At 37.7% G+C, this 21797-nt stretch overlaps 1 protein-coding gene across 1 annotated transcript in view; it reads left to right on the top strand.

Moving 5' to 3' along the window:
• Nucleotides 1-21797, top strand: part of Sytbeta (Synaptotagmin beta) — a 506258-nt gene that overhangs the window by 422909 nt on the left and 61552 nt on the right. Inside the window, exon 6 of the mRNA XM_081753867.1 lies at nt 17539-17659. Coding sequence (XP_081609993.1) covers nt 17539-17659 — 121 coding nt within the window. The remainder of the gene's footprint in view (nt 1-17538; nt 17660-21797) is intronic.

Here is a 21797-nt window from a genome sequence, read left to right as displayed (position 1 = left end):
GGGGGAGGGAGGCAAGTGCTGTTATAGGTACGGTACATATAGAAAAATTACAAACAAAAAATATATAAACATAAAAATATATAAAAAATTACAAACATCAAAGTACCAAAGTACATTGTCGGACCTCTTTGGGGGGCCGGCCCCTCTGCCCCCCTTCCCTACGCCACTGCTTACGAGTAAGCTCATTGTTCATATGTTACTGACGTTGCCCCTACATGGATCTGACTTAAATAGGGTGACCAAATCGTCAACTAGAATAAACAAGATACCTTTTATTTCTGGATAGGTTGCTCCCCTAAAAAAAAAAAGTTTAGCCTTTCCGTTCTCTCTCTCTCTCTCGCTCTCGCTGAACCTCTCACAAAAAAAATGGCAAATTTACACTTTTTCGTTTTAAAACCTATTGAAAAGGTTGTGAAATTAATTAGATAATAAGTAACTATCAGCAGCTAACAAAAAATGAAATATTTGAAAACATTACTAAAAGTATATGAGCGCTCAAATCTATCCCCGGCAGGATTTATAATTACTCTCAGTATCGGATTTCAACCACTTTTATTTGCATTTTGTTACTATTAAACATTATATCATTTACAACTAGTTTTCTTTTTACTTTCACTTTTATAGTTCTATACTTCTGGTCACCTTTCGTAAATGGAAGTATGTTACATCTTAGTCAAAATCATGGAAACACTGTACTGTACTGATGACAGTGCCTCAATCTTCCACCACCCGAAACAGAGAGTAAAAATAGGTTACATTTGTTCTCCATAGGACTTTCAGTCCCTTGAACTGTCGTCTACGGAGTGGGGAGGCCTAGGAGGGAAAACAGTGCAGCCACCACATCAAATATTGCAAACGTCGTAATGATGTTGCTCAATAATTAGACACTTTCCAATATAATCACATAGCGTAGAAAATAATAATATAGGTTAGGAAATTTTAGCGATTCGAAAGGTTTTTTTGTACCCAATGTACGTAAATACGGGACATTTTGGCGTGCCAGGAGAAGTTTTCGGGACACCGGGAATGGTGAGAAAACGGGACAATCCCGTTTTTACGGGACGGTTGGTCACCTAGACTTAAACCATCTTTTCTTCTGATTGAACTTGTAAGCTTCATGAACCAAGAATATTTCCTCTTGTGCTTTCCTGATCAGAGAATCTGAAAAGATAATAAAAGTAAAATAAAATAAGTAGATAGATTAAGGTGTTTGACTAAGAAATTACATTACTGACATTAAAAAACTCCTAGAGTAATGAAATTAAGCGAAAAGTGGGTACTTTATGATGCAGTCTACAGGGTGGTTAAAAAGTAGGTATATACCCCTGCATTGATCATGTATAACATTCCAGTTAATGGGTTTATTTACTTCGACTGTTCCGAGATTAAAGTATAAGTCAAAAGACGTTAAGAACAAATAAAGAAACTCAGTATACCTGGTGGATAACAATAAGAAATTATATAAATTGCAATAAGCTGATCAGTATGGTACTGTATACCTACTTTTGGGTCACCCTGTATAATATGATTTTACAAGAACCGTTGTAGTTGCTGCTCTTGTAAGTGTATCTGCTGTGTTGTGATGTTGACAGATCTAGCCCGGGGCCGAGAACGCTATGCCGTCTAGTTTTTTTTTTTTTTTTTTTTTTTTTTCAGTTTATAATAAGCGTTGCCTTTTATTCTTTGTTGGAAGATTTTTGAAACATTAGATATTCCTTGTCCCTGTGAACGAAGTGTGGAAACGGATTTCAAATTAAAAAGATTTGCGTAAACTCAAGATATACCTATTATAGTCTCGGTTTTGACTGGCCTCCCCAATTTTTACCTTCTAGATCCACCATTGATTTACATATTTAAACTTTATTTTTTTTGTTCAAGTACGCCTATTGCATTATCGAAAAACGAGACAGAGAACAGGTCAAAACCCCCACACTCAAGAAATGTCAAAAAGGCCCACACAAACGGTCATAACCCCCACACAAATGGACAAATCTCCCAAATACACGAACTGTCATAACGCCCACAGCAAAAACTCCCACACTCAAGAAATGTCAAAACGCCCACACAATCGGTCATAACCCCCACACAAGCGGACAAATCTCCCAAATGTACGAACGGTCATAACTCCCACAGCCAAAACCCCCACACTGGTAATCGGTCATAACCTCCAACAGTCATAACTTCCACACAAATGGACAAAACTCCCACACATAGCAACGGTCACAATCCCCACATAAATGGACAAAAACCCCACATAAATGGACAAAACTCCCACATGCAGAAATTGTCACAACGGCCACACAAATGGACAAAAACCCTACACAATCGAACAAATCTCCCACACTCTGAAATGATCCTGGTTGCATGTCTTGCCCTTGTACTTTTAATAACATTTTTTATTCCACTTAAACTGATGTTGCAACTATTCTTCTTGCACTGTTTTCTAATGACAGAAATACTAAAGTGGGCGTCATAAAGAGCCGCAACAAAGACGTGCAATCACGATCATTTCAGAGTGTGGGGGATTTGTCCGATTGTGTGGGGGTTTTGTCCATTTGTGTGGCAGTTGTGACAATTTCTGCATGTGGGAGTTTTGACCATTTGTGTGGGAGTTTTGTCCATTTATGTGGGGATTATGACCGTTGCTATGTGTGGCTGTTTTGTCCATTTGTGTGGGAGTTACGACCGATTGTGTGGGCATTTTGACATTTCTTGAGTGTGGTAGTTTTGGCTGTGGGGGTTTTGACCGTTCGTGCGTTTGGGAGATTTGTCCATTTGTGTGGGAGTTATGACCGATCGTGTGGGCGTTTTGACATTTCTTGAGTGTGGGGGTTTTGGCTGTGGGGGTTTTGACCTAGACCCACATGGGGCGGCCAGAGCACAAAGGAATCAAATCCAACTTACTAAAGTTGTGAGAAGAAGAAAGACAAAGTTTCTATGATATGTTTAAAGTACATGAAGTTAACACTTCTTTTTCTTTTTAGGACTACATTGTAAGAGCTTTTTCTTTTTATATATAATGTCTGTACATGAAGATTTTTAAGCACTAAAAACAGCTTTTGACAGAGATCTTAAAGAGGAAATAGGCCTAAAATTACCAAAATTAAATTTTATTCCCTCGTGCACTGAATGTGACATAAGTCAATCAATGTATCACATCGAGCTGAACAAAATGGTGTACCTGAAATTAAATTCTGATATGTAGTTTTTGAGAGAATCAAAAAAAAAAAAAACTTTTTCATGTGGTAATTGAAAAGTATATCCCAGTCTGATGCAGTTGACATTATGTAAAAAAAAAAAAATACATTATTTATCAATTTATGCACTGTATATGTAAAATATACACATAGTTCTTAGTGATACACCTGACAATGACAAACATAGTACTAGGAGTGACGCAATATTCTTAACAATGACGCAGCTCGTTTCACAAAAAATACAATCCAATGACGTTCTTTTCTTTATGTGGTTATGAATTTCCAGGTTCCGTAACCCCAGAGTTAGGTAGTTAGTTTTCAATTTCCGTAACAGGAAAATTTACGGCTATTTTTTTTTTTTTTCGTAAATAATAATGGACTTAGTGCATTGCCTTGCTACCAGGAAGGCAAAGCATTTTGTGTTCTTGGAATTTTGAATAGACAATACAATGTAATGGGTTTTGCATAACTAACACGATAAGCCTCCTTATAATGCAAATTTACTCATTTTTAAATGCATATACGCTACATATATTTCAAGTACAGTACATTATTTGAATCTACCAAATATGCTTTTACAGATTTAACATACATTGTAGTACATTTCTGTTTATGACATCCTGTTACCGTTGTGTTCAATGTCTATTAGTATTTCCTAATGGATTGGCGTATCCTCTATAAACAGTCCATTTAGTATATGAGTGTGCGAGGAGTTGTATAACGGGAACAAGGCCCAAATTATCGATCAGCTTGACAGGGCAACAGGTGGAGGTAGAGATTCCTTGTTGCTATAGAAACAGTGTTCAGCTAGAAGAGGAGCCCAGACACGCTTTCATCCCTTCCACTCCAATCCTCTTATGCCATTGTCCAAGTGACCTATTCACCTTCCTGCTTTGTAGTCATATCATTCTCACAGGAAATATTTCCTCATTTTAAGAACGATATTCATCCACAATTTATGCCCAATTATGAATATATATCACTCTCTTTACAAATAATGGACACTACTATTACGAAAATAATGTTATGTGTCAGGCTGAATTTCATACAGTGAAACTTAAGCCACATTGCCACGTTAGAAGAACTTGTAGCTGTCATTAAAAAAAATCTTGAAACCCTACCATATTTCACCATGTACACATAGTCTTGAAAGGGTTGTAAAACATTTTTTTTTTTTTTCACTTTGCAAGGAGTTGAACGATGCGCAACTTTCTGGGACGTCTTGCTTGCTACCTGCTATCGCCCTCCCGCTGACATAAAAGAAAAAACAGTTTCGCCGCTTCCGAAACAACGGATTCTTTTGGACAGGGAGGGGAAGTGAGCCAAAATACACGTTTTTAATGAGGAGGTTCACTGTTTGTCCACTAGAGTGCCGTGCTACATGGGTGGAGAAACCTTTCTTGCTTTCAAGAAGTTGTAACATGTAAAGAGTAAATAGAAAGATCGGGTTGATTTTTTTTTTTTAATGACAGCTACAAGGTTCATTTAACGTGGCAATGTGGCTTTAGATTTATGTCGAGGGTAGCTGACCACCGGAAACAGACCCCTACCAAATTGCCCTAAATAAGGTAGTCCAGTGGTGTCCAATTATAATAAACCCGAAGGCCATATTTTCTTTCACTAATCAGGTGAAGGGGGGGGGCTTAGTTAAAAGACCAAAGTTAGATGTACTAATTACAAAAGTAAGACACAAGAAGTGTATTTGATGTATTCAACGTGACAAATGAGGGTGGGCAATACATTGAAATCTTTTATTTACTGTTCGTTGTGAAGCCATCTTAAACACTATTCAAAATATTGTATTTTCGGTTCACATGTCAAAAATATGTAAAGAACTATAAAACATGTAAAACTTATGGTAGGGGTCTGTTTTGAATAGTTTGAATAATATTCACAGAAAAAATCATAAATAAAACGAAACATTATTATTTTTTTTTTTAAGTAATATTAATTTAAATCAAATCGCGAAAATCTTGCAAGCTACATTCGCCTACTGGACAATTCTGGGATAGCCAGATGAAATGTGACCTGTGAAAAGGCAGCATTTTTTTCAGGATGTCATGTTGACAAAGTAACAGTGGGCGTCTCTGGCGGGGGGACGAGGGGGACGCGTTCCCCCAATATTTTGAAGTACAAAATATGCAATATTTTATTCTAATTTAATTTATTTACTAACGACAGAATAAAATATAAATAATAATTATTATATTTATTTGGAATATAATATTCAGGCTGTGAAACGATTATAACAGAGTTCTTGATATACCTTGGAGGGTCCGTGAAGGTAAGCAGAAAGGTAACAAATGGAGTCAAAGATAATAAACAGGTTGGGCTATGTTATACCATTTAAATCTCTTCCGTCGATATCCCTCTCCCCCAATTTTATGCGCCCAAAATGCCAGTGCCCCCAAGGATGTTATTCCCCCTTCTCCCCCCGCCAAAACTACTTCCTTTTTATGTTTTCAACTGAATTGGTTCTGCGTAGGATTGCCACATGTCGCAAATTAGATTAGGCATCCCGGTATTTAAGGAAACGCGACAAAAAATCATAGTGACATTTATAAATTTGACTCATGGTGTGTATCTATCACTACCGAGATATAAATATGGTTCTATCGGTGAACTTGCTCATGTTGACAACAGTAAAACATCACTAATTATGTTATTCTTTGACAAAATGGCCGGTTCAATGGTTCAAAACTTCTATTTAGCTTTACCGTCAACGAGCTAACGCTATAAACGTTTTGTTTCATGCGGTTTCTGGTTTATATTTTCATTGCCATTTTCATTGGTGATATAGTCGGTGAAGGGGAAAGTGGCTTAACTCGAAAACGCAATTCTGAGTAATGAGTACGATCTATCTTTATTTGACCTACTCTATCAACCATAAAATTTCATACCTGAATTCTTTATATTAAAGAGATATAAACTTTCTGAAAATGGAGTATCTTGAAATGAGTAGTAGAGTATAACGTTAAACAGGGCATTTTAAATAGCCCTCTTGTAAAATTATATAAAATACGCTACTTAGCTTCTTCGCACACTGACAGATGTAGACTAGAAGCGTCAAGAACATTTATTACACAACGACTGTCGTAAAAATAGTATAACGACTGTCGTGATATCACGGAATAGATTACATTTTCTTGCTAGTTAACATGGAACATTGAAAGATTTTACAAGTGATTTAAAATTTCTATTGTTATAATACATTATAAATATGTAGTGAATTAATATTTTACTTATAGTTTACAAATGCCTACTTTATTGATTGAAGCAAAATAAAAGGTCGACTCGACCGGGAATCGAACCCAGAAACCTTTGCACTTGAGTCTCACGTTCTTCTCACTCTTCCACGCCGTCACTTGATAAGCTTGCGCGTCTTACGATATATGTGGCGAGCAGAAAACTTTAAGAAGGGTTTTCTCGGTTATTTTTGGCCATTGCGCCCTCCCAGTTTGTAATATTAACTTTTAAAATGTGCACTACCAGCTCGCAAAAAATGGCCCCGAAGTTCACTTATCAAAGTCTGCCTTCTCCTTGTAAGATATCCCCTGCTATATCCGCATCAGTTGTGTTATTATTCTTGTAGGGTCTCTCAAGTTCAGATGTTTATGACACTGCACGGTTTTTAGTTTGTAAACATTAAATGATAAATGTTATATTGTAAGTTCTCGTTTTAACAAGTCAGTTTGAAATGTGTAGAAATTTGACGTGGTGCCATTTGAAATTAACAGCTTTGTTGTGCTGGCAACATTGTTAGTCTGGTGGTATTGCGAAGTATGTCAAATGATTTCCGTCTGTCAATATTTGCTTGCTACGAAATTTCAGCAATTTTTGTTGATTTAAATCTTCAGAGACAGGCGTGGCGTATAAACACAAAGCTGATAGTTTTGTTCAAGAATGTGGTATATAAACACAATATATGGACTGAGGACGGGCGTGGTTTATAGTCTAAGTTTCAGAGATGGGCATGACATATAAACACAAACCCGATTGTTCTGTTGACGAGCGTAGTATATAAATACATTATACGGATTGAGAGCAGTGTTGCCAGAATTGAAGATTAAAAAGTAGTAAGGATGTACTCCAAAAGTAGGAGATTTGAACTATGTGTAGCCCAAATATACCATGCAACGAAGATAGTTCGTGCGGTTTTTACACCTGCCGCTATTTTTGTGGGATAGTAATCATTTCTGCCGCCAGGGGTACCTGTATGTGACAGTTTCTGAAAGCTGAGTTCTTGGCACGTCGACTAACGTAAATAACAGGACGCATTCGACAGTTCGAGATCAAGTATTCACAGTGAACCAAATCTGTGTCGAACGCAGTAATCAGGGCTTGTTTACTGTATGAGTTCAAGTTGGACACAAAGGGTGCGGAAACAGCCAGAAAAATATGTGTAGCGTTTGGAGAAGGTTCAATTAGTGAATGGACAGCTCAAAAGTGGTTTCAGACCTTTTCGACCGGCGATGAGACACTTGAAGGCAAACCTCGATCGGGCAAACCAGAATCTCTCGATTTGGACCAACTCAAGGCAGTAATTGAAGAGGATTCAAGTCAAATGTGTCAAGAACTCGCTCAACGATTTGGGGTAAGCGATGGAACCAGTGGTGTGCACTTGCATGAGCTTGGAAAATCGTGGAAACTGAGTAAGTGGGTCCCTCACGTGCTGACTGCTGAGGACCGTCTCGAACTACTGAACATTTGATCTTCCGTGCCGATAATAATAAAAAAGAAACGCTAGTTCCATTGGCTATCGTCAAATGACTCCATGCCTTTAAGTGCAAAACCTGCTCTTCATCAGCAGAAGGTAATGCTGCATGTATGGTGGACTACTGCTGGAATTCTGTATTATGAGTTCTTGGGAAGTGGTAAAACCCTAACCAAAGAGGTGTACTCAGCCAAATTGCAAACAGTAGCCGAACAGCTTGCAGAAAAAAAACTGCACTAGTGAATAGGAAGGGTGTTCTTGTCCACCACGACAACGCTAGACCTCATACAGCAAAGATGACCCTGGAGGTGACTGCTCCATCAGACTACCATGGAGAACCATATGCGCAATCGACGATTCAAAACTCGAGAAGAGGTTGAAAACGCGGTGGCGCAGGTTTTTGAGTCCCAACACAAAGATTTCTCCAAAAATGGAATCTACAGGCTTGTAAAACGATATGAGAAGGTTGTAGAAGCGGATGGTGGATATTTTTTGCGGAATAAACATAAGGTAAACGCATTTTTTGGAACTTTTCTTTTTTGTACTAAAACCGCAAGAACTTTCTTGGTTACCTGGTATATATATATACAGGGTGCTAATGAACTAGACCGACAAACTGTAAGAGGTGACTCCTCACATTAAAATAAGAGAAAAAGTTCTTATGGACCTGTAGCGAAAAGTGCATAGTTACAGAGCTTGGGCTGCCCAAAATCATGAAAAAGTCAAATTTCAAGAGGCCCTATTCCGAATTCGAGAAACTGTGGATGGTAGTCCCTATTAGCGTAAAGGAAGTTTTGCATACGCAGTCCAAAAATGCACATTTCATTAATGTTCAATAGGTGTACAGAATATTCCCTGCAGGATGAAATTCAAAGACATGCGACCAACCGAATTTTGAGATATGCTCTGACTTTGTGACTGATTTAAAGTAGGCAAACGATAAGTCTTGATAGCAGTGAACACGGAATCCTTTGGCGCGATGTTGGAGTGTGTTAAGGATCGTCAGCTGCAGTCTCTTGTACTCGGGAAAACACATGCTGCGGTACTTTCTTTCACGCTTAGAAGTGAAGAAAACGTGAAATATACCGTGACGAAATACATCACATTACACGTTATTTTGTACACAAAAACACATAGAGTTGCCGGTTCCTAACACTTCCAACTTCCCTCCGAAGCATTGCATATTCATTGTTGTCAAGGTTTACGTCTTGCCTACTTTAGACCTTCCTTGAAATCAGGGCATATCTGAAAACTCTATTGAAAGCATATCTGAGAATAACACCCTGTAGGAAATACCCTGTACACCTATTGAAAATTGATTAAATAAACATTTCGGGATTTTGTAAGCGTGGCTTCCTTTACGCTGATAAGGACCACCATCCACAGTTTCTAGAATTCGAAATAGGGTCTGAAATTTAGCTTTTTCGCGATTTTGGACAGCCCTAGCTCTGAAAATATGCACTTTTGGCCATAGGTCCATATAAACGTTTTCTCTCATTTTGATGTGAGAAATCACCTCATACAGTTTGTTGGTCTAGTATGTAGGGGGTATATATATATATATATATATATATATATATATATATATATATATATATATATATATATATATATATATATATATATATATATATATATATATATATATATGTCCTTGTCGAGTTAGAGAAAACACTTGCAGTTGAAAATACGTCAGATATCTGGGTCGCCAATGGTCAGACGGTGACCGCAGCTCCTGCTGTTGGTGGTGGTGTGTTAGGGCGAATTCCGTATTACGTGAGAAGCAGTAGAACGACAATATGCAGTGAACTGAGCAGACTTTGATAGTGTAACAGGGACGACCTTTCTGATTTCCATGATAATATATATAAAGGTAACTAAGAAAGTTTTTCGCTTTTTCACGCACCACTTTCGAACATCGATATGTCACCTAAGACGTATCTGGAAGATTAAAAAAAATAGTCCCCATCAGCATCGACGACCTTCTGCCAACGTTCTGGAAGCCCATGGAGTAGAATTTGGTGGTCTGTGAAGCGAAGAGGTATCAAGTGCATTTTGTATCTCTACTAAAGATTTGAACTGGCGTCCTCTAAGGTGATTGTCCAAGGAATGGAACAGGTGATAATCAGACGGTGTAATGTCCGGAGAGTATGGCGATAGCATTTCCCATCCAAGGCGTGGAATGGTGTTCCGGGTCATCCTAACCACGTGGTTCTTAGCGTTGTCCTGTAACAGGAGGACCCCTTTCCGATTCAGAACTGCTGGCTCCAGAGTTTCGAGTTTTTCTTGAAAATGGTTCAATTGCTGGCAGTACACAGTTGCATTGATGCTCTGACCAGCTGGTACCAGTTCTTGATGCACGATGACTCGAACAGTGCACCAAACACACAGGAGGACTCCTTCTGGTCCAGTGCTGGTTTCGGCTGTTTTAGAAACGGTTCGTGGAATGCTAACCAATGATGACGATGCCGTGGAGATTCGTAAGAGGACCCACTTCTCATTACATGTCAACACTCTGTCCAGAAATGGCTCCTTCCTCAGAATAGATAGCAAAGAAATACAGGTGTCTGCTCGCGTTGCCTTCTGGCACGTAGTCAAATCATGTGGGACCAATCGACCCAATTTGTAGTGCTTCCCACGTTGATGGAGGTGCTGAAGAATGCTTTCTCCACTCACACTGAATTGTAGTCCCAGTTTCTCATATGTCTGGTCACTGTTCGCTTCAATTACTGCCTGAAGATCTTCACTTTGTACATATGTTGGTCTTCTGGCAGGTTGTACGCAAGGGCGCCGATTTCTCTGTAAATTTGGGGCAGGGGCCACTCAGATGCAGAAGGTATATATATATATATATATATATATATATATATATATATATATATATATATATATACAGATATAGATATAGATATAGATATGAGGATGTTAAGACAAATTGCATTAAAATTATGCCAAATATTGTATATTCATAAATACACTTGGGGTATCACATGACCTTTGGGGGGAGGCCCCTTCAGGATCGGAGCCCTTGGTGGTACGCCTTCGAGTGTTTCGTCACGGCCGTTAAAGTTGTTAAACCACCGCTGCACTATCCGCGTAGTCACGAAACCGACACCAAAGGCCTGGTATACCTTCCGTCCCGCTGCAGCGGCGTTTGACCCCAGTTTGAACTCGTACAGTACACGCCCGTATGACGCTCTGTGAAGGTCTCATGTCACTCTGTCCTTACGAAAGTTCACGGTGTAACTGAACTGCCACAGCCAGGTAGTATGTTGGACATACCCACGCCGACAACTTACTTTCACCTTATCTCCATTCGCATTCAACTCACGGTGTGAGGGCCACTTGAAATGAAATGAAATCTTCGAGTTTTACGTCCCACTGTTATGCCGGTTAGGCTAAAGGAGACGGTGAAGATGAGTAATGAATGAAATGGTGGAATGAAGAAAGTGGGAGGAAACGGGAGAACCCCGAGAAAACCCACGCACACGGTGTTTGTCCACCACAAAGTTCACTTGGCGGGGGCGGGGATCGAACCCGAGACCCCAAGCACCAGAGGTGAACGCTCTACCACTGAGCCACCGCGGCCCCGAGGGCCACTTGAACACAGACCTCCACAAAAGTGACAGAACTTACTTGGTTATCTTTATATTTGTTTAACTCAGTTTTGTGGACTCTGAAATACACCTTATAAAATTTACAGTACACTTTTCCACTGATATTCCTCAATACTTCAATTTATTTACTAAATTGTTTATCTGTGAGCCATGAATTTGGAAGTTCTTATTATACTTACTGCGCCTACTCATTATGTTAATATCAGTGGCCCCGTGTAGCGTAAGAACTAACGCTCTCGCCTTCGGTGCGAGAGGTCCCAGGTTCGATTCCCGGTGGGGGCACTCGGTCGAAAAAGTGTAAAACTCTTTTTCAGGCCAGCCACCCTGATAGTGATGAGCAAATGCAAGACCAAGACCGGGGTGGTCTTGGTCTTGGTCTTGCACTGGAACCCTTAGTCTTGGTCTTGGTCTTATTCTTGCACACCCAGTCTTGGTCTTGGTCTTGGTCTTGCATGCAAGAGTCTTGCAAGTCTTGCATTTAAGAAATCTCAAGCTTTTCCTAGGTAAATTTTACTATGGATATAAGGGATAATAAACTCTACAATGCGCCAATAGTGACGGAAATATAATACGTGTTTCTAAATGTAATATAATTTAACTTTGTGTAAATATCATGATAGTGTACAATATAGGTGATTATATTTCCTTTTTTAATGGGTGCCCACGCTTCACTACTTGTAAGATATGCCTAAATCACAACGTTTTGTAATCTGTTTATATTTTTTTAACAGATCCAACACTCCACTGGTTCCCAAACTGGGGATGCTACCCCTGAGACGCATGAAAGAAAATCAAGACGGCACAGTTTATTGATATAGCATGAATTGCAAAATTATTTTTACACTCTAAAGGCGTCAGATTTTTCTTTTCAACCACGATTAGCTAATCCTTGTATTAATCAAACTTCCAATGAAATATTGAGGTTTTGTTTTACAGATTCCAATATGTACTCTATGGGCAGAAACATTGACATTACGCAAAAGTGATGAAAAAATTGCAGGCTTTCGATACATGAGCATGGACAAAAAAGGAGAGAATTAGCTATGTTGAACGGAAAACGAATGAGAAGGTGTTAAAAAAAATTAGCAGTAGGAAAAAAAAGAAGAACTTTAGGTATTGTTAAGAGGAGGAATATGAACTGGTTAGGATATTGGCTGAGGAGGAACTGTATTATGAGGGACGTGCTGGAGGGTATTGTGGAAGGAAAGAGAGGAAGGGAGCCAAAGAGACTAGTTGAAGGAAGGTATAAAAACAGAAAATTGCTACGTCAAGACGAAGAGACCAGATGAGGACCACCGAACGTCGAAGCGTCTCAGTTGCTGCAAGTAACCTGCCAATAAGGCAGAATAGCTATTATGAAGATGATGATATATTTAGCAATATTGACTAAAAAAAAGAGAAAGAGAAAATTAAAATAATAATTATTATAATCAAACCTCTTAATATTTTAGAATAGTTTGAGTGAAAACTGAAATCGATTCAACTGTCTATGTCTTTTGTGTAAATTCAATCTATATAAATATTTTGACCTGTATTGGAAATACAAAATAACGGCATCAAACTCCAAGTTATTTGAAGTCGCACTTGGGAATATGGATTACTAGCATTAATTACCCACTTCGTTGGGTTAAACTTTAAAAAAATAATAATACATTTCGTTAGTCAGTCACTTTTTACTATTAGTAAAGCGCTCTGTGATATCGGTCATTTTCGATTATTTTTATATTTCCTTCCTCCTCCCGAAGTTGCGGGGCTGAATTTAAGTGTCACTGTTCGTCTCAGAGACCCCCAAAACTAAGAATTCGGCACTAATATCGGTCATACTTAATAAACATATATCTCATTCACCCCCATGTTGCGAGGTACGGCATCGGAAGTATCATTGTTCATCTCAGTGACCTCGGAAACCATGAGTTCGACATTGATAATGGTATTTTTTGATAATTTTATATATATATCTTGTTCCTCCCCCAAGTTGCGATGCTGGATTTGCATTTAAACGGGATCGGAAGTATCACTGTTCACCTTAGCGACTCCAAAAATTATGGATTCGACACCAATATTTGGTCATTTTTGAACGTATTATGTATCGAGGCTGAATTTGGTCGGAACCTGTATCGGAAGTATCAGTATTCAACTCAGCGAACTGGAAAACTATGGCTTCGACAATAATATTTGTCATTTTCGATCGTTTGTATATATCTTCTCTTCCCTCCGCCAAGCTACGGGGCTGAACTTGGATTTAAATAGCATCGGAAGTGTCACTGCTTATCTCAGCGACCTCTAAAACTATAGACTTCATTTTAAAATCGGTCATTTTCGATCATTTTTTAAATATCTTTCATTCTCCTCCCCTAAACTGCACCGTCAAAGTGATAAGACAGAAACCACCTCAGGCCCGATCCTCATCTATGTTGAAAATGAGACCGAGTTCGGTCGGAGGTTCAAGAGTTATTAAATTTTATTTATTTTTGTACATTTTCCATCCCCACCTCCTACCCTAAGTTCTACCGTCAAAGTGATTTGATTTAAAAAAAAAAAAAACAAGTCAGAACCTCATCTATGTTGAAAATTTGATTGAGATCGATTGGCTGGTTCAAGAGTGATGAAGTCACAAAGACAGCACTTATATTTTCTTATAGTTTTATTTTTTACATATTATATATATATATATATATATATATATATATATATATATATATATATATATATATATATATATATATATCCCTCCTCCACCTCCCCTACGTTGCATCAAAGTAAACTGATAAAAATTGCACCAGCCCTGAACTTCATCTATATTGAAAATTTGATCAAATCGGTTGGGTGTTTCAAAAGTTATTAAGTTTTATTTATTTTATATAAATATTCCTCCCTTCCTCCTCCCCTAGGTTCTACCATCAACGTGAAGCAAATTCTAAAAAAGAAAAAAAAAACTTTCCAGTATCGAACCTCATACATGTTAAAAGTTTGATTGAGATCGGTTTAAGAGTTATTAAGTCACAAACTTAGTCATTGTTATTTTTATTTATATTGACTTTTGTACATCTCTCCCTCCTCCCCTACATTGCTCCGTCGAAGTGAACTGACAGATAACTTCCAGGCTTGAACCTCATCTATGTTGAGAATTTGATCGAGATTGGTCGATTGGTTCAAGAGTTATTAAGTTTTATTTATTATTTTATAACTCCCCCTTTCCCCTCCCCTAAGTTTTACCGTCAAAGTGAAATACCGAAAACACCCCCAGGCCCAAACCTCATGTATGTTCAAAATTTGATCGAGATCGGTTGGTTGATTCAAGAGATTAGGAGTCACAAACATAGTCACTTTCAATTGTATAATATAGATTTATTGAGCTGAGGTTGGGTTTAACGTCCCGGTCAGCAGCGAGGCTATATGAGACGTGGACCTACTGAGTAACGTGGAATCCGAACCACATGAGTTCCCGCCGGGAATCGAACCCGGGTCTCCCAAGCCAAAGGCGCGTACGCTAACCGCTTAGCCACGGAAGAGCTCTAATATAGATTTATTGTTGAAGTATAATGTTATATCTCTCAATCCTCAATATGCCGTATACCGAAGGAGGCTAAAAGTTATATTAATAAACAATTATTCAACGTATAAGCATCCGCCCATAAAATCAAAAACTTGCGGTCACATGCACTAAGTTTCTGTCAATGTCATGAAAATGTTATTTCGATATTAGTTTTAAGAGCACACATTGAAAATTTCCAACAGATGCTTGAGTCTCGGAGCCAAGGCCATACCCATGTAGTCGATCTATGGTGTACGGTATTACCTATGTTCAATAATACATATCTCTTTAGTTTTGGAAAAAGAACACCACTAATATGCTTTGAAATGAAATGAAGTATCTAGTTTAACGTCCCACGATTGTGCACCAAGGCGTTAAACACAGGCGTTAAACAAGGGAGACAGTGATGATGAGAAATGACTGAAATGGTAGAACGAAGAAAGTAGGAGAAAACGAAAAAATACCTAGAAAATCCACGCACACGGTGTTTGTCCACCAAAAAAGCTCACATGGTGCGAAATGACACCGTTATGGCTTGAAAACGAGTAATATCTACAGAAAACGCAAACAACCGATTCAGAAAACGACATACTGATCGACTCACACGGATTGCATAAACTACTGGGAACACATTCACTCCAGCAGCATTTTTACTGAAGCCAAAACATCCATCTCCTTCTTTTTTACATTATATAAAAAATTCAAGTAGTGCCGGTACTTGTGCAAGACTCTTGCGCAAGAGTCTTGGTCTTGGTCTTGGTCTTGCACCCCTTGGTCTTGGTCTTGGTCTTGCATCGGGATATCTGGTCTTGGTCTTGGTCTTGGTCTTGCATCGGGATACCTGGTCTTGGTCTTGGTCTTGCATGCAAGACTCTTGCAAAAACTGCAAGACCAAGACTCTTGCGCTCATCACTACACCCTGAATGAGGTTTTCCTGGGTTTTCCTCATTCATACCAGGCAAATGCCGGGGTGGTACCTAACTTATAGATCCCAGGCCGCTTCCTTCGTTCCCCAATCCTTTCTTCCTTCCCTTTCCCTGGGTAGTGTGCTCACCGAGGTACGTCATCCTTCAAACGTGACGGCCTAAATGGCCTTAGATGCTGAAAGCCCAGAAATCTAAATCCTAACCTAAATCATTATGTTAATATCAGTGGTAGAGCGTTCACCTCTGGTATATAGGGTCCTTGGGTCGATCCCAGCTCGCGCCAAGTGAACTTTGTGGTGGACAAACACCGTGTGCGTGGGTTTTCTCGGAGTTATAGCGTTTCCTTCCACTTTTTTCATTTCACCAGTTCATTTATTTCTTATTGTCGCCGTCTCCTTTAGTCTAGCCGGCATAACCGTGGTACGTAAAACTTAAAGATTTCCTTTCATTATGTTAATTTGGATCATACAGTAAACAATTAATCGTAGAAGCTCTTTTCCGATCAGCAATACTGCAAAAGCACAAACACGCAAGAAAAATCTACTACTGTTAGATTTGACGATTTTAAAAGAAATTAAAGCAAAACGTGTTAGTCTGAGTAAAACTATTGTTCAATGTGACTAGAATATTCGACAAGCTTGACCTTTGTTACATTATATAAAACTAGTAATGATTTATGATTTTATATGTAAAAATAAAAAATCACGTATTCTTAATATTTATAGCTTGCAAATAACTAAAAGTAGCCCAAAAAGTAGTGTGTGTCGCCCAATTTGATATTTTAATACCGAGAGCATTTTATAAGAAATGCCCAATCCGCCACTTACAGCCATTTAGCAACACTGAGTGAGAGGATGAGTGAGGTTTATGAATCTCAGAGACGGTCGTGGCATAAAAACACAAAACTGATCGATTCGTTGAGTGTGGAATATAAACACGTCATATGGACTAAGAAGACGAGTGTGGTTAATAAGTCTCAGAGACGGGCATGGCATACAAATACAAAGCCGATCGTTCAGTTGAGGAATGTGATATATATTTGCATTTAATTTGTTAAGTAAGTCATTGTATGTAGTGGAATACTCTGTGTAAGAAGAATTCAGCTTGATTGTTTAATTTTTTTTCATCTCTGAAGAAAGACTGTTTTAAAATAGCTTCCCAAAACGGTTAAAACTTACTACAGCGTTTCAAGATATTGTGCACCCTGTATATAAAGAAAAACTTATCTCAAAATTGGTCAGTGAAGTAGATTTTCTGATATGCAAGTCTTTTCCGAAATTCTGTGAGAAAAATTAGTTTCTTCATATCATGATGTTCTTAATGAAATTTGTGAAATATGAACAAAATTGTTAGGGACATTTGAAATAAAATCTTTCGGGACAAAATCGCCATAACACTAAGCCGCTTGGGAGTTTTATAACTTTTAATATATATTATAAAAACACAATTAGATTTCGTCTTACTTCTTTTAAGCTAGGGCTTGCAATTTGAAAATGTATCAAACTTTATACTGTGTTAGTGACTAACATGATTGTAATTCCTTTCACAGCCACCGGAAGAAAGACAGGAGGTGTTAGTGTCTCTGAGCTACTTGCCGTCTGCAGAGAGACTAACTGTGGTGTTACTGAAAGCTCGTAACCTGTTCATGCCGCAAGACAAAGACAATCTAGGTATGTAAATGAAACAACGTATCAGTGTATTTTGGACGTGTCTAATCTTTCTTTAAAAAAAAAAAAATCTGCCTGTTCTCATTTACATATAGCTAAGCGCTGTGAAAGAGCTTCTAGTTCAACAGGGTCGATAGGTCTTCAAATCATTGACCTAAATTGAGATACATCTACTCTATGCTAGTATATAAAACTCATATTAATGTATATATTACGTATTTAAGGGCCTTATGCAGAGTCGTTTTGACGAATGATTAGCGTCATACTAAAGGTTTGATTAACGTGTGGTTATCAGAAGTGTATTTAGCACGTAGTAGTTGACTAAGTTAATCACATGTAACTAATTAATTTAGAGCAAAGAGGTACCCTGGTTAAGCCAAAATAAACTTACATTACTCCACTTCACCTAACAATAGGTGTTAAAATTAAAGAGTGCAGACTTAAGTCTGTTTCACCCATATCCTTAATATAGAAAACTATGTAAAATTATGATTGTTAGTTGGAAGGTGTGTTCTTAGGCCTTTTCCAGTGTTAGGCCTTTTCCGGTGAAATTGAAAAATTGAATTTGAGTAATAGTTCAGTTTGGTAATAAAAAAATCTGCTATTATGTTTATAAGAATATACGTTTATGTAAAGTGTAATTAAGCGATTTTTTTTTCACCGGAAGAAAAGATGGTTAAAAATGTGTATATGTTAAATTATAACATTTACTATTAGATTCCGGATAAGCATGCTATAGTTTCAGAGTGCAAGACCATTATCTTGAAAAAAGGTAATGATGTAATGCAAAATGTCTAAATCGTTTATTGTCAAAAGTTGTTTAATTGAGAATGGGCCATAGCCATAGCGTTGATGTAAAACTTTCATAACTATTGTCCTATGTTTAGATAATAGAGAGCAGTGAAAGAGAAGATGATCCAAAGTGCCTACTTGTTCATTACACCAACATAATCCTGCGAATTTTGTACAAGAGGTAGGGTGTGATTGCTATATTAAACCTGAGTCTATAATATATAATAATTTTGGATCTAGACCAAGAACGCAGGTCATTCCACGTGGTAGAGCGAACGGGATAAATTTCCCAATAATAAGTTCCAGGACCTGTTCGGTTTTTGTTTTTCCATATGACAGATTGCTCAGAAATCATTTGATCAATGTAATATTTGAAATTTAAAAGGGGAAGTTTGATATTGGCGATAATTTCTGTGTCTCTTGCTTTTTTTTAGATAGGTTATCAACAATTTCGTTTGATTTTATGTTGATATTGTGCAGTCGCCCCTTGTCGGTCTGAGAGCTCAGATGATGTGGTGATAATTGACATGTTTGGGGATGTCAGATCCGACAAGTTGCGCCCAGGATTTCGTAATTATAGAACTTAACAAAACATGAGGTACGGGATCCATCCTGGGTTGCATTTAAATGAAATCCAACACGTACAAAAGAAACAGACTGTGATGTAAAAGGGGGTGAAAAGGGGCAAGAAGGGAGTAACTTTCAGGATAGGTTAATCTACTCGCACTTACTTGCAGGTCTGATTGTTGTCATCTCGACGTTTCCTCCAACAGGCCGACGTCCGTCCATCCCTCTGTTTGGTTGGCTGGCCGTTCAAGTAACCAAGGTTAAGAGTTGGCGAAACCCGGACTGAGAAACCAACTTAGCGAAGACCGCAACTTTAGTTAAACTTAAAAACTTCTTCTCAAAAAGCAATACATCGTCGTAGATGGCTATCTGGCGTTAGCCGAAACAAAGGTGCTCTATAAGACAGAGCAAGGCTTTAAATTGTAAATTTCAAAATGAGGCTCGCGGTTTACATTCTAACTCGTCCCTCGCTCCATGTCGACTGTCCCTTCCAATAGTCTCTCAATTCATTTTGTATGGCCTTCTTTCCGGGTTCATGTCCTGGGTTATTCACTCTGATTTGCGTCTCGATGAAGAAAGTGCATGCTTGTAGATTAACCAAGGTAAGGTGATGATAGAAATGCACACGGGGAAGCAATCTGTTATTTCTGTTATTTTATTAATTGAGAAAGTACAAACGTAAGAAGTAAATGACAGACAGCAGAGGTAAATGAACTTAGAAAAAAAAGTTGAAAGGTGATTTAATTTAAAATGAATAGTTATTCTTTTCACTGTAATGTTCTTTTAAAATGAAATGTCCCGTTGTTCAAAATGAGAAACTTTGCCATGTATCCAAATACACATATCTTCACATCCCCCCCCCTGAAATCAAAGTCCCGAATGAAAACATTTCGGAGACAAAAAAAAAATCACTTTTTAGTTTTTCAATAAAAGAAAACAGTAGCATCTTTGTAGTTTCATTCAGACTTCATGATAAAAACACAGCAGCAAATATAGTCTGAAAAGAATCATATGATAAGAAATGATGAGTACAGCAGAAATGTTCACACACTAACACAGTTGACAGCAGAACAGTCAATGCCAAATGACGTAAGCACAGCAACGTCGATGTTGTAAACACAGCATCACTAAGCACAACATGTAGATCTGGAAATCACAGGTACAATGTCCTTACACATCACATAACTGGAAAGTTCATTCAGTACAAGTAGATTATAGGAGTAGGGTAGACAGGTATATAATAGTAACATCACAAAATTTAGAGGATACAGTCAATGACTGCCCAAAACACGTAAGATATGGGAGTAGGGACAATAATTGGATAATGTAATGGAATGAAAAAAAATCGACGAAAAATCAGGGGGGAAAATGCAAAAGTAATAACTAAACCATAATCCATACGTATATATCTATATATAGTAAATAAAAACTCCAATTCCAATAAAATTGTAACCCTATAATCAAAATAATCATTACGCGGTAGAAGAAAAATTAATCTAGCTACCCATAGAAAGAATAGATAAAACAACACAAAAGAATGTTGATTTCAGGTTTTAGAAAAACGAATTGTGGAGAATTTAGTTCCACAATGTCCGACATGTTGGCAGAGTTATAGCCCTCTGCACTGGCTATTAAAACCTTAAAAGAAATCAACATGACAGACTATCATCAAACATATTCCTAAATCCCTAACTAAATATGCGCTAAAAGAGAAAAAAAGAAAAACTTTTTTTATACAAAAGTAAAAGTATGGAATCAGGAAAATGTGGAATCAAGTCAAATCTTCAAATATACAAAAATATACATCAAATAAGCACAAATCTTCATCCCAAGTCATCTACATAAATCCCAAGTCATCTTCATGAAGGAATACGCAAGTTTATTATATACACTGCAGGCGATGAAAAATTGATCATTCAAAAAGATTACTAAAATCATGCAAGAGGTTGTAACAGTGTATATTCCTTTGAAAAGAATACATTGACTGAGTATATTCCCAATAATTAATAACAAATCGTAAGATCAAATCAAAAATCCAGGGAAAGAAAAAACTTCATTCTTCTTTACATCCACATTTGGGTTATAAAATGCATCTTAAAAAATGCAAAAAAACGTAAGAATTCCTTCTTCATCACTATCATAACATAGATAGCATATACATATCAATTCATAGTTGCGTCTATCTCCCTAGTTTTCTTCTGCAAAACATAATGTATCAATAATATGTTGATTTGGCGCCTAGATACTAATTTATTCAGTTTATAAGCTGTTGATAAGATGACCAAGAAAAAGAACGTATTCTACAAAGTTAACCAACAGTTCTAAGTAACTGAAGAAACAATGATGTCTATATGAGTACTCCTTTTTCTCCTTATTTTCGTTGTAATTGTTATTGCCGGCAAGACTTAGAAATACAAACAAATCAAAACAAATTCCATAATGACATGGCCAGTGTCAAAACAAAATTCGTTACCAACTTCACAGATGTTCCTAATTCATCAAATCTTCCTTTGAGAACCGTCTTCTTTTTCCTCTTTTTTTTTAAAAAAACTTCATTGCAGAGAAACAGCTTCCGCTCCTTTTCCTTCTTCCAGGGGAAAATACACAGGTAAAAGACGCTGATAGAGATCCCAATTCTCCTTGTCGAAAATACACAATACAATACGGTTTACGTTGTCCACATGATCCTCTAAAAATTTTCGTGTACTCAACAATGCAATTCTCGCAGCAGGTTCCTTAGGGAAATGAAATGCACCAGCAGCGATGCAAGGAAAAGCCACAG

The sequence above is a fragment of the Thermobia domestica genome, chromosome 3 (assembly GCF_964235325.1).
Source record: "Thermobia domestica chromosome 3, izTheDome1.hap1.1, whole genome shotgun sequence".
In the NCBI taxonomy this organism is placed as follows: Eukaryota; Metazoa; Arthropoda; class Insecta; order Zygentoma; family Lepismatidae; genus Thermobia; species Thermobia domestica.
This window is presented reverse-complemented; position numbering and strand designations above follow the sequence as displayed.